Source organism: Daucus carota, chromosome 1 (assembly GCF_001625215.2).
Source record: "Daucus carota subsp. sativus chromosome 1, DH1 v3.0, whole genome shotgun sequence".
NCBI lineage: Eukaryota > Viridiplantae > Streptophyta > Magnoliopsida > Apiales > Apiaceae > Daucus > Daucus carota.
This window is the reverse complement of record NC_030381.2, coordinates 44033480-44051446: the sequence shown is the minus strand read 5'-3', so window position 1 is coordinate 44051446 and position 17967 is coordinate 44033480. Positions and strand designations below refer to the sequence as shown.

The 17967-nt window shown below is 33.6% G+C and overlaps 1 protein-coding gene across 1 annotated transcript; it reads right to left on the bottom strand.

Moving 5' to 3' along the window:
- Positions 1-1842: 1842 nt before the first annotated feature.
- LOC108223148 (uncharacterized) lies at positions 1843-17040 on the bottom strand. The gene is made up of 15 exons (XM_017397263.2): positions 15688-17040; positions 15460-15588; positions 15191-15351; positions 14873-15083; positions 14499-14736; positions 14252-14402; positions 13863-14170; positions 13513-13652; positions 4261-5649; positions 4033-4161; positions 3766-3926; positions 3088-3298; positions 2714-2951; positions 2471-2621; positions 1843-2383 (listed from the first exon to the last, which is right to left on the bottom strand). Exons 1-15 carry the CDS (start codon positions 16961-16963, stop codon positions 2075-2077), a joined length of 5202 nt encoding a protein of 1733 aa, XP_017252752.1. The 5' UTR covers positions 16964-17040; the 3' UTR covers positions 1843-2074.
- Between the last annotated feature and the right edge of the window lie 927 nt (positions 17041-17967).

The following is a 17967-nucleotide window of genomic DNA, read 5'->3' as shown; positions in this document are numbered from 1 at the left end:
GTAATTTTCAAAATTTTAAAATAATGAAAAAGTGACTTATAATTTTTTTGTCAAAATTAGTCAATTTGACCAACAAAAATAGAAATATGACAACTAAAAAGTGACGAAAGAAGTATGTGGTTACAAAGAATGAAAGAATCAATTTCCAATTTTAGATAAAATTCTAATGATATTTTAAGAGATTTTTGTCCCTATAATTATGTTCGAGTTCGATGGACAGAAGAGCGTTGGACGAAAAAAGATCAAGATTTGTCATATGTGTTTGGAAAAAAAGATTGTGATCAAGTCCGTAAAAAATAAGGAAGAAAAGAAGATGATTTGAACGGAGAAAAAGATGTTTGGATGATGATGGACACTTCATCGGAATTGTCAGTGAATCGGAAGTGTCAGTGAATTTATGTAAATGAAATAGCATAATTTTTGTTATGTATATTTAAATATCATTTTGATTCATATTTTATCTAAAATGTAAATGCGATTTGTTGTTTTTAGAAAGAAGTCTTCTCAAATTATTTGGAAAAAAAAATCTACTAATAAATTTATAGAAGTACTGTCTTCTTTTATTTATTATATAATAAATAATAAATTAACAAAAACTATATATAATAAATTAACAAAATCTAATCGATATCTAGCTTTTAAACATTGGGCCTGTTTGGCCAAGAGAAGCAGAAGCTACTTCTGGCTTCTGCTTCTCTTGACCCGTTTGTGCAAAGAAGTAGAAGCACTTTTAAGAAGACGAGAATGTTAGCTTCTCTCTCACAGCTTCTGCTTCTTTTCCAAACACTTTATTAACTTATTTACTTCTCACTTCTAACAAGAAGTCACTTCTTTTAAGCTAACCCAAACGGCCCCATTATTTCAACCTGACGAGTTATACAAGAGTTGGAGCCAACACCAACTCGCCTTGTTTCGGCACAACACGTATGCCAGATACATGGTCCCGTGGCCAACTCAGCTCGCCGGTGACTCGGCATAACGCCTCGACCTGCTCGTTTGACCACCTCTATCAGGAACACACTCTAGCTTACTTGAATCAGAAATTCAGAATGAGATTAAACTCACAAAACAATCACCCGTCTAAATGTCATTATTAATAGCAAATGCCGGCGAAGCAGGAACCATTTGCTGTACAAACAACCTTTGTGACCCTGAAAAAATCCCAATGGCCAACAGTCACAATTCAAGAGCTGTTGGACACTGAGCTATCCACTCAGGAAGAGGTAATAACTCATACACACTAAAAACTTATTGCAAGATGACATCTACTGCCTCAAGCAATCTACACTATGACACATATCACGTCCGCAGGTGATGCGCTTCCAATTTGAGGTGGACTTCTTTAAGTACGAGGTACGGCTGGTACCAAAAATTGGCTATGGTTGTCCACTCACCCTCTTACCCTTGAATCGGTACAGATACACTGATACTGTAAAGGATGACACGGCGAAGGCAGCTTTGATGTCCAACGGCTTATTGGCATTCCCTTTGAGAGCATTGTTACAGGCATTGCCCATTGCCAAGGTACAAAATTCAATTCTATTCCCTTGACTAATTTAGACTTCAAGACCGCTAACCAAAACCAAACCACAATGCGGCCAGGAGAATATCTTAGAAACACTTCCGTCAATGATCAACAATGTTAAGGCTGATGCTCTAGCTATTTCAAAAATTTCGCCAATCTGCTACTCTCTCAAAAATACGTATGGCACCTGTTATTGCTAAATATGACTTATATAGAGCTACTTTTAATTATATTACAGAATGGTCCTCTGTGTTGTACTGGTTAACAGAGCGGAGCGCCCTGAATTTTTATAAAAAAAGAAAAAAAATTAATTTCTGTCCCATGGGCGCATCCTGCTAAGTATATTTGCATCTCTTTAGAATATCACAATTCTCAAACAGAATCAAGTTATTACAAGATAATATTGGAGGATTTTTATTTTTTGGCTTCCCCTCTCCTGGATTGTCATCCTGCCTCCTGCAGTCCTGCACGTCGATGGGCGATGCCAGTTAACTGACTGTTTACTTAGAATATCTTCCTGATAGAATCCACAAACTAATAATAAATGTATTATCTAGGTGCATAGAATGAGACACTAGAGCTATTGATGCTACAAGATGTATGATTAGATGCTGGCGAAGTTGTGTCATTAGGCTTTTTTCTCTCTGAGCAGAATCCAGGCTTTTTTGAACAAGGCAATGCAATTTCACTGCTCAGCATCAGAACCACTGATGACATGCTTGGCCTGTCTTCAGGATATTCTTGAACGCACAATAAACCGATTTCAGTCACTCGAAACACTTCATGTTCATTACTTGAATTCAAGATCACTTTGTCAGCAATGCCCAGAAGATTGTTTTCAGTGTAGCACCTCCATGCCTAAGAAATTAGTTGGTATCACTTGTCAGTTTACAGAAATTGCCAACTGGCAGATCAAGAAATTGGATTATATGCATATGAACTTACATGACCAACAAGATTAAGGTTGTGATCTGGGTGACGAAAACCTCTGTTTTTCTTTCCACTTATTATTTCTAGTAATAATACTCCAAAGCTATAGACATCCGATTTAGTTGAGAACAATCCATCAATTGCATACTCTGGGGGCATGTATCCGCTATACAAAGAGATATAGATAAAAAGCATACCAATCACTAGACTGTGATTTATGAATTCAATTATCAATTGAAATGCTGCATAAAGACTTACTATGTCCCAACTACTGTTGTTGTACTGGCTTGAGTTTCACTTTCTCCGAAAATCCTTGCCAATCCAAAGTCTGATATTTTCGGGTTCATCTCATAGTCTAGTAAAATATTACTGGCTTTGAGATCTCTATGAATGACTTTCAGTCTTGAATCCTGGTGCAGATAAAGTAGCCCTTTTGCAGTGCCGTTTATTATATTGTAGCGCTTTGGCCAATCAAGTGATTTGCACATTTCTTTATCTGTCAATTTGTCAGCCCAAGTAAAACATCCAGGCATGGCAGAGTTTAATTATGATCATTATCTTGTTAGTACAAATTTATTTGTTTCAGTACTTGAAACTTTAAGGAAATATAAAAGTTTCGGTTAGGATCATACCGAAAAGAACTGAATCTAAACCCTTGTTAGGCATATATTCATAGACCAACATCCTTTCCTGTTCCTCAACGCAGCACGCAATAAGCCTGACAAGATTTCGGTGCTGAAGTTTAGCAATGCATGAAACTTCATTCATGAACTCAGTGACTCCTTGTCTTGAATCCTTTGAGAGTCTCTTTACAGCTATTTCTTGTCCCTCTTCCAACACTCCCTGCAATTCAATGTTTCAGATTTACTGATTGAGTCCATTTTCTTTCATCATCAAAAATATACAATTCCCACAGGTATCCTAATTTCTGCAGTTAAAATATAAGATGACTCCTCTTGTCTCGAAAGCAGACAAAACATGCTCTGGTAACAGTAGCACGCATTACTTTTAGAACTCCCTCAAGACATCAGGGAAAAAAACAGTTCTATTTACTGGTAACATTATGAATTTTTGAGTAAGATTTTGATAATAAGTAAGATTTTTCAGTTCTATTTACCTGCAAAATATGTTTCTTACCTTGAAGATATACTTAATGTTCTTTATAGATATCCCTAACAATTATTCTGATCGAGTAAGAATGATCAAGCATTTAGATTTTATACTTAAAGTTTGTGCATTAGAAAAACTCAAACAGATATACTGCATCTACGTGATAAACGTAAAGAATACTTATGTATCAATACAATCACCTTGTAAACAGCACCAAAACCTCCTTCCCCAAGCTTGTTATTGTCGGAGAAATTATCAGTTGCCTTTGCAATTTGTATGAAGTCAAGCAAAGGTAAATCAAGATCTGGGCCCTGCTCTCTGGTGGCAGCAGCAACATTATCTAAGTCGACTTGCACTATCCCTGCACAACAAAGAAGAATATGCGAACAGCAAAGAAAGTGAATAAATTGATTTATGAAGCTAAAAAATAGAAAAAGGCGTAAATGTTGTACTCTGAGGAAAGTTACCTGCTCTCTTAATTCCTTTTTTCCTGATTCTATACAACAGTAAGAGGCAACATATTGCAGCTAGTACAACAAAAGCAGGAACTAGCACGATCCACACTCCCGTCTTCTGTCCAGAATTTTTGCTCCCCTCTGTGTAGGAATTAACTCATTATTATTGAAAGTAAACTAGTTGAATAAGAAGAAAATACTGGATGATACTGACTCATAATAGAAAAGAAGGTCACTTACTCAATTCAGACGCGGCCATTTTAACATACAGATCTTGTCCATCGGCAGAGTAGCCTCTCATATCCTTCAAGTCACCAAACCATAACAAGCATCCACTTCCCCCATTCCGAATATCTGTATTTGAATACGCTGTACAATTGCAATCCTTCAAACACTTGTCCCTGCATTCTACAAGGCTCATGCTCATATTATACTTTGACCATCGCGTGTCTGGCAATTTCAGACCAGTATACCTAAAGAAATCATCTCCATTTCCACATTCCAGTTCAACATTGCGCGAACAACCACTAGTCCAATCTGCTTCTGCCCAGTGTTCTGGGTTTTTTGGATCAAACCCTTTTATACATTCACACCGAGGAGACTTGTTAACATTGCAAACACCATTTGCTCCACAAAATTCATAATCATCACAATCGCTCACTTCTAAAGTCAGATACTGTGACCAAGAATGTTTGTCTCTGTTCCATTTATAACGAGTTGATACGCCGTTTGGTGCCAGTGTCCACCTTGTAATAGGAGATTCAGAACTATTGACAAGATTAAAAACATAATAGACTTCTGTCTGAGTTATGACGAAATCAATGACATAGAATCCATTAGGCTTCAGAAAAGGAATGCCACTAAATCTTGAGCCAACCCAAGGTCCAGTCCTGTACCAAGGGACTGAACCTTTCCACAAAATAAGCTGTGGATACCCATTTTTATCAACCCTATGAGTATATTCACCAGGGGCTGGATCATCATCACTTTTCCACGGTGAAAAGTACCTGTCTAGGCCATTTACTAAATCATATCCAAATTTCATGCCTGGCAAAAAATTATCCACAGGATGATCAAAACTTTGCCATGCAAAATTCAGTAGCTCATTTTCATCCCGGAAAACAAGATTCCCAGTATCTAGTAACTGAGCCACTGGATTCTTTACTGATGCTGAAGAATTCGACGTCCAAATGCTGCGAGTAGTGTGATTAGTACCAACAACAATTCCCCTGCTACTGACTCTGACAACTCCTGAAGTATTAGAAATCGGAGCCTCTCTATTGGCCACCCATATTACTGTTCCATTGGAAATCTTTTTGTACCATATTCCGAAATATCGATTATGGGGATTGCCTTCGGGGCTGAAAAATCCCATTTCGAACTCTCCGCGTGCTGAAACAATGGTCTGTCCATCACTAATGCTTTCATTTGCAGCTATGGTGTCTCCTGCTGCAGAAGAGAACGTCATGATTGAGAATAAACAAGAGCACACCAAAATGATGGTAGTTTTTTCCATTGATACTTTGATAATTCTTTGTATACTTTGTGTTTGTATGAATAAGCATATATAGCAATTCAAAAGCTCTGCAACTTTCCAGGCAAATGCAGGTGTTTGGTTAATCTTATTTTCTTTTGACAGGAGCTTATTTTTAAAAAAAATAATTAAAATTGTAATTTTTTGAAATAAATATTTATTCTTTTTGTCAGATAAAGAATATAAAACATATTTTGAATATTTATATTCAAAAAACTATAAAAATTACATTTTTTCTAAAAAATAAGAGATTTTTTTTTAAGAGAACAGTTCACAATATATAAGTCTAATGACCCGCTTAATCTCTCAAAACGTCTAATAACCCGATTTAGCTCTAACCGGAGCGTTTTTATCCTACTTCCGCTTAAGCAGACGCTTAATCGCCCGCTTAATGCGCTTTTCACAACACTGTATGTAACTAAAGAATCACAAGTTTCTCTTTTTTTTTAAAGTCACTGGAATGAGACAGAAGTTAGTTTATGTATTTTTTTGAGGACTTAATTTTTTTTAAGGGGTTGTTTGTCCGTTTTTCGTAACTCGTTTGTGTAAATAAGTAGAAGTTAATAACCCGATTTAGCTCTAATCGGAGTAAATAAGTGAATAAGTGCCTTTTTGTTTAAACTAAAGAAGCGAAGTAGAAGTGAAAAGTTAGTAGAAGCGAAGTAGAAGTGAGAAGTGAATAAAGTGTTTGGGAAAAAAGTAGAAGCTGTAAACTAACTTCTCACTTCTACTTCGCTTCTTTAGTTTAAACAAAAAGTTACTTTATTCACTTATTTACTTCTCACTTCTACTTCGCTTCTTTAGTTTAAACAAAAAGTCACATCTTTTAAGTTAATCCAAACGGCCCTAAAATCTTTCTTCCGCAAAAAGTTACTGATAAATTATTCATAAATCACTTTTATTTTTTAAATTTATGATTTATGAATAACTTTTATGGAAATTTAAATCACTAATAAAAATATCTCACTAATTTAAGATCAATTTTTAACTTATTTCTGATTTTAAAATTTATTACACAGACAAAACAATTTCAGATTAAGTTTAGAAACAGCGACAAGGAAATTAACGGGAGTGTATTTGTAATTTATTGAGTCCACTAGCGAGTAAACTGTAAGTCGGTTCCTAGTGGTGGGCAGAGGTTGTGGAATATTAGTAGAAGCTAGTACTAAAATTCCAAAATGAATCTCAGCCGGTATTTCATGTTATTTACCTTAAACTCAAGAAATTCAATTATCAAAAATTGTACAGGGTCTCCCTCTATTTCAAAAAAAACACCCAGCGATTAGTTCATGTCAAAAAAAAAAGATTAATAAGAAAAGTCAAATTAAAATGGATGAAAAATCTAAGGATTTAAGTTAATTACTAAACAATCGATATTAACACTTGATTGATTAGTAAATTAACAAATATTTAATGTATAAGCTATATTTAATAAAAAATTATTTAAATATTATAATTTATAATTTTACTTTTTTGTCAAATACGGCTTTGTGAGAGTGAGACCTATATGACCCAATCAACTCGTAGTTAAGCAAATTCGGCAGATTTTAGCGTTATTTGAGTTTTATATTATTTTTTTAGTCTAATCGAAATTACTGTATGCCGCTTTGCTGGGCCTCTTTGCTAGTAGCGACGTGCTCTGGAAAATTTTGTTGCCAAATTCGTCGTTTTGTAATTTATTGACTCATATTTTGTTTTTGTGAAGCTAAACATGAAACGACGCATGGAAGGACGATACATGTCACATGTGAAGAAAATTTCTGGAAAATTGCCTGCCTGACAAAATAAAATCAAAGTATGGCATCAATGGCTTAGCTAAACAATGGTTACGGTAGCAATAAAATAATGTACATGGACTTGTCAAGCCGTGTATTTTCTTGTTTAGTATATTTGAAGGTTAAATTCATATCCGACTTTTTAAGATTCGTATATTTAATTTAAAATTTATATTCATTTCGAAACGTGTCGTATACTTTTCGTGTATATTTAATATAAATATAATAATTAAACTTAATTAAAATATATTTTAAAAATATATTTTTTATGTATTATTTTAAGAAACATAATTTAAATCTTTATATTTGTATGCAAATGAGTTCAAATTTATACATGAATATATATATCACATATATATGTGTGTGTGTGTGTAATTATATATTTTTTTACATAAAAATACACTTATTTATTAAAAATTATTTTTATACCGTATATATTTGTGTACTTTCATGTATATAAAATGAAAACTCATATCCGACACTAAATTCAGTATGTATTTTTGTGTTCGTGTGTCAAAAATCAAAATTCAAACAACAATTTTTAATGTCGTGTTCTTGTGTGGTGTACCAAATTATCAAGTTTAAATGTATATCGTAAAATATAAATAAAAAAATATAACTACAACATAAAATCTTGAACCTTTTGTCAATTTTTAAATAAAATACTTCAATGTTCTCAATATATATGTGTGTGTATTGTAATTAGAATATTTAGATCTCAGAATAATAAAATTTAAGCAAATATTCTTCAATAAATTCAGCTAGAGTATACTGACAGTAAAATACTCATCTTTGAGTGTCTCTCCGTCTGTTCGGAGTACCCGACGTCGTAGAGCAAGTCCAAACTCAATAGGTTAGCTCCTAAACTCTTACTCCGTCCGTCTCAAAATATAGGGTTCTTTTGGAAAAAAAAATTCTCAAAATACTTGTCTCTCTCTTCTTTCAATACAAATTTATCTCTATATTAATTGTGATTTTTTTGAAACCCAACATTATTCTCATTTCTCAATGCACTCAATCTCTACATTTATTGTGATTTTTTTGAAATTAAACTATATTCTCACTTATCAATGCACTAACTAATGATGTATGAGATAAAATTATTTAACCAACTTATTTCTTAATATGCGTGTTTTTTTTAAAAAGGACTTATGAATTGAGACGAAAGAGTATTTAGGTAATGCCTCGAAAAAAGCACTCCAACACTAGATTAATTAAATCACTAACACAACCTCAAATCTCTTGGCCATTAGGTAACCCCCTAGCTTTATGTATTTGATATTTATGAATAAAGTAATCATCTCTCTCCTTCTTTGATTGTCTTTTCCCTCCTTTCTCCTTCTCTTTATCAAATTTATTATTAAAATAATCTTAGAAAAACAAATATTGGGATTGTCATTGGAGTTGACACTATAAGTACATTACCTAAATTATAAGACTCACTAGGATTCATTATTTTATATTATTAATAAGTAATGATATACGTAACCTATTGGACTTGCTCTTAAATCTCAGGAAAAAAATATTAAACCAAAGTAATTGGCATGAAAAAAATAGGTAAAAAAATAATAAATAAAAGTTAATTTAAACAAAACAAAATGAAGGGTGTGGACGTGTATGCATTACTTAAGAGGAGGGACCGAACCACGGCGGGGGTACTTGTTCCCGTAACTTTTATAGTGTTTAGTATTTTCCATTTTATATTTTTTGTTAATTACAGTCTTGTCTCAGATATTCAAGCCTGAATATGTTGTCGAGTTGATTTATATTCAATTCATCAAGAAAAAAAAACTATTTTAGAACTAAAATATATGGAATTCGGTTATTGGGCTATATCCAATATCTATTGGTCATAAGCTAAATCCGACAAGAAAAAACATATGAGTTAAGAAAGCTACGAATTATTGACATTGAGTCCTTGTTGATTTTGGAATTCAAATTGTATATTAGTTAAAATATTAAAATACTTTTATTATGAGGGTGACAGAGGATCAGAAATTATGATTGCATACAGTTAAACTAGAATTAGGGTTAGGGAGAAGGAAAAGAGACAATGAATTTCTCGAGAATAATAAATGTTAAATTTCTTCAGTATTTTTTTTCTTGTTAGTTTAATCATATCTTTCTATTATACTCCCTCCGTCCCTTTTTATCTGTCCATTTTGGAAAAAAAAACGCATACCAAAGAATAATTGATTGTATAAACTTTTTCATTAAATACCTCTAATTAATATCTTGAAGATGGTGGAATACCCCTACTTTATGTCTTGAAAACATGAATTCAACCAAGTTTTAAATAAGTCAAGCCTTGAAAATTGAAATTATGAAGATATATTTGAAAAACTATCATTAAGTTAGTTTTGAAAGAATAAATGGACAGATAAATAGGGACAAATTTTTACTTCCAAAGTGGACATATAAATAGGGACGGAGGGAGTACCATTTATGTTATTTGTTTAATTATTAGGGAGTGGTTGTATTTTAGGTCTTAAGAAGAAGTCTTGTTTACAATATGATGTTGGCACGTTTTTCAGTGATTTGATTGATTGTGATTAATTCTACTTGATATATTTTTAATATTGATTTATGTAATCGGGCGATATCATGAATTGATTTTATACAACAGGGGTATGATCGAGCGATATAATGCAAGAGACAAACATACAAGTAGCAGAATCGATTGAGTTCGAGAGCATCATTGAATTCTTAAAAGTGTTAATGCTCATAAGAGATTAATACTATTTTAATTACATGATTAATTACATGATCATATGTATAATCATGTTTCGAGATTGTTGATACTAAAATTAGCATACTCTAATTACTTGATCACTGTAATCGCTTTAGTTTTGAAGTCGGTTATTGTATAAGTATGGTGTACCTTATTACCCTAGATTTCTAAATCATTTATTAGCGTATTATTAGTTAGTTTAATTTTGTTATAATTATTAGTTAGTTAAAACTATCTTGTAATCATTTTGGTTTGAAACAATTGACTGTAATCGAATAAAAACTTATAAAACCTCTTCTAAAAGATATAACCCATATTTGCCAGTTTACACTATAATAGACATTGTTTACTTGCGGTAGGTATAATTTCATATAGAGGTAATTGCATATCGCACCCCCTAAATATCGTTCAAAAACGATAGAGTGCCGATACTTTAAGAAACTCAACTCGCACCCCTTATCTTTACTTCTCAAAACCGATATGCACCCCCTGCCGTTAACTTCCGTTAACTCAGTGCACTCCGTTAAGTCAGTATATATATAATTGCAATTCGGACCCCCAAACTTACGTTCAAAAACGATATTGTATCCATATTTTTGAAAACTCGAATCGCACCACCTATTTTTACATCTCAGGAACGATACGCAACCCCTCCGTTAAATTCCACTACCTTCCGTTAAAATTCTCCCCCGTCTCAATTTACATGTCCCTTTTGCTTTTTGAGGAGTTAAATTGACTAATTTTTTACCAACTATTTGAAAATATGTATTTATTATTTTAGAAAATAGAAATTTACATATTAAAATAGACTAGATACCTCTATTAAAACAGGCTAGAAAGTATATTTTAATATGTAATTTTCTATTTCCTAAAATAATAAATAAATATTTTTTTAATAGTTGGTCAAAAATTAGTCAATTTGACAAGGGACATGTAAATTGAGACGGAGGAGTATTTTAACGGAAGGTAACGGAATTCAACGGAGGAGGTGCGTATCGTTGTAAAGATAGGTGGTGAGATTTGGGTTTCCAAAAGTACAGGTATAATATCATTTTTGAACGTAAGTTAGGTATAATGTGCTTTTTATATAAGCCTCTTGTCGTTTAATCAAAAAGTAAATCTAGCCTATTTTAATAGAGGTAAATAGTAGGGGGTCCGAATTGCAATTATCTCTATTATTTGTGAAATTCGGACCCTCTATTATTTGCGAAAACAAATAGACTAGATTTACTTTTTGATGATATTTTTTTTTAAATTTTTGTTTAATTAAGTTATCCCCAAGTCAAAATGATTTTACATATTGAATGATTTTAAATTTTTAGTGACATGTGTATTAGGTATTTAATATACACTATTTAAATATAAAAAATAAATATCATGTGATATTTATTATAAATATTACATAAATTTATCTATTGATTAAAATATATAAATTTTAATTATTTTGTTTGGAAAAATTGATCAAAAAAATATCATCAAAAATTAAATCTAGTCTATTTTGATATGTAAGTTTCTATTTTCTAAAATAATAAATACATATTTTCAAATAGTTAGTAAAAAATTAGTCAATTTAACTCCTCAAAAAGCAAAAGGGACATGTGAATTGAGACGGGGGAGAATTTTAACGAAGGTAGCGGAATTTAACGGAGGGGGTGCGTATCATTCCTGAGATGTAAAAATAGGTGGTGCGATTCGAGTTTTCAAAAATATGGATACCATATCGTTTTTGAACGTAAGTTAGGGGGTCCGAATTGCAATTATATATATACTGACTTAACGGAGTGCACTGAGTTAACGGAAGTTAACGGCAGGGGGTGCATCTCGGTTTTGAGAAGTAAAGATAAGGGGTGCGAGTTGAGTTTCTTAAAGTATCGGTACTCTATCGTTTTTGAACGATACTTAGGGGGTGCCATACGCAATTACCTCTTTCATATATTATATAACTACTAATTCTACATCATCAATTTTTTTAAATTAAAGGTTAAGTGTAGATTTTTATATGTTAAAGAAAATATGCACCTTACTGATTTGATATCGTAAAAATTTAGTCTTCTTCTGTCTTATATACTGTATAAGTGAAAGTCAACACTAAACAAAAATGAAATAAAATGAATCAGTTGTTATAGAGTTATTAACTAAAAAACTCAATCAATTTGTCAAATTTTTGCCAAAAAACTTTTGAACTTCTTTTTTCTTTGACAACCCCAGTAAACTTTATTAAAAGTATAAAAATAAATACAAAATAAACCATGGTTAAATCTACCAATGTGACTTGTCATGTATCTTTCCATGATTTGTATCTTTTTATACACGTGTGTGCCACAAATAGCGCCTAGTCATTTATAGGAATAATTTATAATATGATATTTGTTAGTTTAGATTTAAAAAATAAAATGAAGACAAGTTAAGATGTGTGATATTGGCAAATTATTGTAAAGGCTGAGGTTGATATTCGAAATAAATTAATGGGGTTATCATTTTGACGCAATCAGAGGGTGTGTGAAAAGATTAGCTGATGGGGGTGTTATTTCTGACTCCATTCAATAGAAAATTAAGGAGATGGAACAACTTTTTATGTTTTCCTGAATTCACAGATTTGGTTGGGGTGTCTCACGTGACTAACTTTTATAGAGTTTTAAGCGGGTTTGTTTAACGTTGCTCAGGACTATTGATTGGACAGAGTATATGGTTGAGTAATTTGTTTGTATTTTGGTGGATTGTTTGTGCTAAGTGGTTAAAATATGTCTTACTCAATTCAGAGTTCCCATTCTGCTGCTTGATGTGCTGCACGGCTGCACTTGAAGTTTGGTTAATTGTTTATGCTCGAGTAGCTAACTAAGAATTTCACACATTATTATACACCACAAGATACATTTTTTCTACATTGAAAGACAACCAAGTAGAAACGAGGGGATGAAATGCCTGACCCGAGTCTTTACTCGGAATAATTATGGCGGCAGAGCAATTCTCAACCTGTTCATTGTTTGAATGAGAGCTGGTACTTTCCTGTCTTAATGAGCTGCTGATCAACCATCTTAATGCTGGTTTTAGTAGTGCTGATATATTTTTCAGTTATTTTAGGGGTTGTCAAAGAAAAAAGAAATTTAAATATAAACGCAACTCGTTCATATAAACGCGTTTGTTTTCAGTTGTTATATGAACGAGTTGGGTTGGTTAAAGGTTACTTTATGTTAAGCCCAAACTCATTTGGTTTTTGAAAACAAACGCGTTTATCTTTGATTCTGACAAAATATCTATGCATATGCAGTATATAATAATAAATCAATGTTTTTATATGTTTACATGCATTTTAATTGATTGTATTAGTCCTAAAATAATGTTTTTATTTTGTAGTATATTGATTTGAATGTGTGTAAAAAATTCTTTACAATCTTGAAAAATAGGAGCATTATTTTAAATGAGCGAGATCTTAATAGGCTCACCCTGACTACCTGCACCATTCCAGCTGATCTTATCAATTCTCACAACCTGAATATTGACACACAACCCTCGAAGCTCCCTAATCAAGCGGTAATTTCTGACCCCAAACACCCAAGTTCCATTAGCCTGCAAACTACTAACCGGAGCCATACTATGCGAATGTAGAGCCAACATCAAAGAAGTACCAAATGTGCTGATTAGAGGTGCTATATCCTTTTCTATTGATAACATAGTTAAGCCACTGAGGAGTCGTTTTGTTTATTGTGTGATTATGAAAATGGAACGAGTATAATGTATTTTATACAACTTGATACAGTGATGTTATAAATAAAAAACTTAATTCAGTCTTTAATCTAGGTACTATCTAGGTGCATAGAATGAGACACTGGCGCTATTGATGCTGCAAGATGTGTTATTTGATGATGGCGAAGTTGTGTCATTAGGCTTTTGTTTATCCGAGTAGAATCCGGGCTTTTTAGAATTAGGCAATGCAATTTCGCCGCTCAGCATCAGCACCACTGATGACATGCTTGGCCTGTCTTCAGGATATTCTTGAACACACAATAAAGCGATTTCAGTCACTCGAAACACTTCATGTTCATTACTTGAATTCAAGATCACTTCATCAGCTATGCTCAGAAGATTGTTTTCAAGGTGGCACCTCCATGCCTAAGAAATTAGTTGGTATCAGTTAAAGAAAATTGCCAAACTAGCAGATCAAGAAATTAGATTATATACTTATGAACTTACATGACCAGCAAGATTCAGGTTGTGATCAGGATGGCTAAAACCTCTGTTTTTCTTTCCACTTATTATCTCTAGTAATAATACGCCAAAGCTATAAACATCCGATTTAGTTGAGAACAACCCTTCAATCGCGTACTCTGGTGGCATGTATCCGCTATACAAAGAGAAATGGATAAAAGCATATACCAATCACTGGACTATGATGATATATGAATTCAATTATCAATTGAAATGGTGAATAGAGACTTACTATGTTCCCACTACTCTTGTTGTACAGGCTTCAGTTTCACTTTCTCCGAAAATTCTTGCCAATCCAAAGTCTGATATTTTTGGGTTCATCTCATAATCGAGTAAAATGTTACTGGCTTTGAGATCTCTATGAATGACTCTAAGTCTTGAATCCTGGTGCAGATAGAGTAGCCCTTTTGCAGTGCCATTTATAATATTGTAGCGCTTTTGCCAATCAAATGATTTGCACTTTTCTCTATCTGTCAATTTGTCATTCCAAGTAAATCATCCCGCATAGCCAAGTTTAATTATAATCATGTATCTTGTTTGTAAAAATCAATTAGTTTCAGCAACTTGAAACTTAAAAGAAATATAAAATTTCAGTTAGGATCATACCGAAAAGATATGAATCTAAACCTTTGTTAGGCATATATTCATAGACCAGCATCCTTTCCTGTTCCTCAACGCAGCACGCAATAAGCCTCACAAGATTTCGGTGCTGAAGCTTAGCAATGCATGAAACTTCATTCATGAACTCCTTCACTCCTTGTCTTGAGTCCTTTGAGAGCCTCTTTACAGCTATTTCTTGTCCATCTTCCAACACTCCCTGCAATTCAATGCATTCAGATTTCAGACGTACAGTTTGTGTATTAAAATAGCTCAAATAGTTTCTAGGTAAACCTAGAAAGAACACTTATGTATCAATATAGTCACCTTGTAAACAGCACCAAAACCTCCTTCCCCAAGCTTGTTATTGTCGGAGAAATTATCCGTTGCCTTTGCAATTTGTATGAAGCCAAGCAAAGGTAAATCAAGATCTGGGCCCTCCTCTCTGGTGGCATCACCAACATTATATAAGTTGAGTTGCATTATCCCTGCACAAGAGAGAAGAAAGTTATGAAGCTAGATTCAGAGATGAATAAATTGTATTAAGAAGCTAAAATTAGAAAAAGGCGTAAATGTTGTACTCTTAGGAAAGTTACCTGCTCTCTTAGTTCTCTTTTTCCTGATTCTATACAATAGAAAGAGGCATAATATTGCAGCTAGTACAATGAAAACAGGAATTAACACGATCCACACTCGCGTCTTTTTTCCAGAATTTTTGCTCCCCTCTGAATAGGCAATTCATCATTATTGAAAGTAAACAAGTTGAATAACCAGAAAATACTGGATGATACTACTGACTCATGATAGAAAATAAGGTCACTTACTCAATTCAGACGCTGCCATTTTTACATACAGATCTTGTCCATCGGCTGAATAGCCTCTCATATCCTTCAAGTCACCAAACCACAACAGGCATCCACTTCCCCCATTCCGAATATCTGTATTTGAATACGCTGTACAATTGCAATCCTTCAAGCACATGTCCTCGCATTCCACAAGGCTCATGCTCATGTTATACTTTGACCATCGCGTGTCTGGCAATTTCACACCAGTATACTTAAAGAAACCATCTTCATTTCCACATTCCAGTTCAACATTGCGCGAACAACCACTAGTCCAATCTGCTTCCGCCCAGTGTTCTGGTCTTTTCGGATCAAACCCTTTTATACATTCACACCTCGGAGACTTGTTAACATTGCAAACACCGTTTCTTCCACAAGCCTCATAACGATCACAATCCCCGGCTTCTAAAGTCAGAAACTGTGACCAAGAATGCTTGTCACTGTTCCATTTATATCGAGTTGACACGCCATCTGGTGCCAACACCGCCCTTGTAATAGGAGATTCAGAACTATTAACAAGATGATTAACATAATAGACTTCCGTCGGAGTTATCACGTATTCGATAGTATAGAATCCATTAGGCTTGAGAACAGGAACGCCACTGAATCTTGAGCCAACCCAAGGTCCAGTCCTGTACCGAACCACTGAACCTTTCATCAAAATAAGCTGCGGATAACCATTTTTATCAAGCCTTGAAGTATATTCACCAGGCGCCGGATCATCATCGCTTTTCCATGGCGAAAAGTACCTGTCTACGCCACTTACTAAATCAAATCCACATTTCATGCCTGGTAAAATAGTATTCCCAGGATGATCAAAACTCTGCCATGCAAAATTCTCTACCTCATTTTCATCCCGGAAAACAAGATTCCCAGTATCTAATAACTGAGCCACTGGATTCTTCACTGATGCTGAAGAATTCGACGTCCAAATGCTGCGAGTACTTTGATTAGTACTTACAACAATTCCCCTGCTACTGACTCTGACAACTCCTGAAGTATTAGAAATGGGAGCCTCTCTGTTAGCCACCCATACAACTGTTCCAGGTGAAATCTTCTTGTACCAAATTCCGAAATATCGATTGAGGGGATTGCCTTGGGGGCTGAAAAATCCCATTTCAAACTCTCCGCGTGCTGAAACAATGGTCTGTCCATCACTAATGCTTTCTTTTGCAGCTATGGTGTCCCCTGCTGCAGAAGAGAACGTCATGATTGAGAATAAACATGAGCACACCAAAATGATACTAGTTTCTTTCATTAATGCTTTGGTGATTTTCGTGCTTTTTGAATTAATGAACTAGCTATATTTCAGACATATATGGTGCTAGCAATTCAGAGATGTCTCTTTACAGAGTCAAGTGTCTTTGTAACCTAGTGGCAACTTGTAAGCATGGCCCTGGTCGGTAGTAACGTGGTGGGCCGAAGATTGTGGCATATTAGAAAAAATGCTAAAATTCGTTGATTAATTTTTATCACGAAATTTATAACTAAGTTAAACCAAACATGCCGGTATATCCCGTTTAGAGTAAGGTGTAAAAGTAAAATTTACGCCGACCATGCACCTCATCTTAAAGAAAAAGCACAATGTTTCCTGAAGACCTCCGCTCACTTAAAATAAAATATTATGCGACATATATGAAAATAGTACCTTGGCCATGTTATCAAAATTACATATAGACTAACCTCAAGAGAGAGGTGGTGCAATCTATAAGTTTTGTGGAATTAGTGATAGAATAAAATATCATAGATTATATTATATTAGTGTTTAATTTAACAATATAACTTATTAGTTTCAAAAAAAACAATATAATTTATGATATACATGTAAGTTAAATAGATTATTTTGTACATATTTTTAAATATATTTTATATTAGTACAGCATATTATAAATTACATTTCAAAACTCTCCGCTTGCAGAAACAATGGTCTGTCCTCATGATTAAGAATAAACATGACTACATGAGCACACCCAAATGATACTAGCTTCTTATACTAATAATGCTCTGGTAAGGTAATGTTCGTGTTGTTGTTACTGGCAATTCAGACACGTCTCTTTCTAGAGTCAAGGCTCTTTGTAACTTGCCGGTCTATCCTGGCATGGGGCAAAGATTCCGAGATATTATTAGATACTAAATTACATTTAATTTATCCTAAATTATATCATAGGCAAGGACATAAAGATATTCTATTATCGAAAATGTATATAAATGTAACCTATAACATGGTTGTTAAGTTGGGTCAATTAATCTATGCAATTTGAT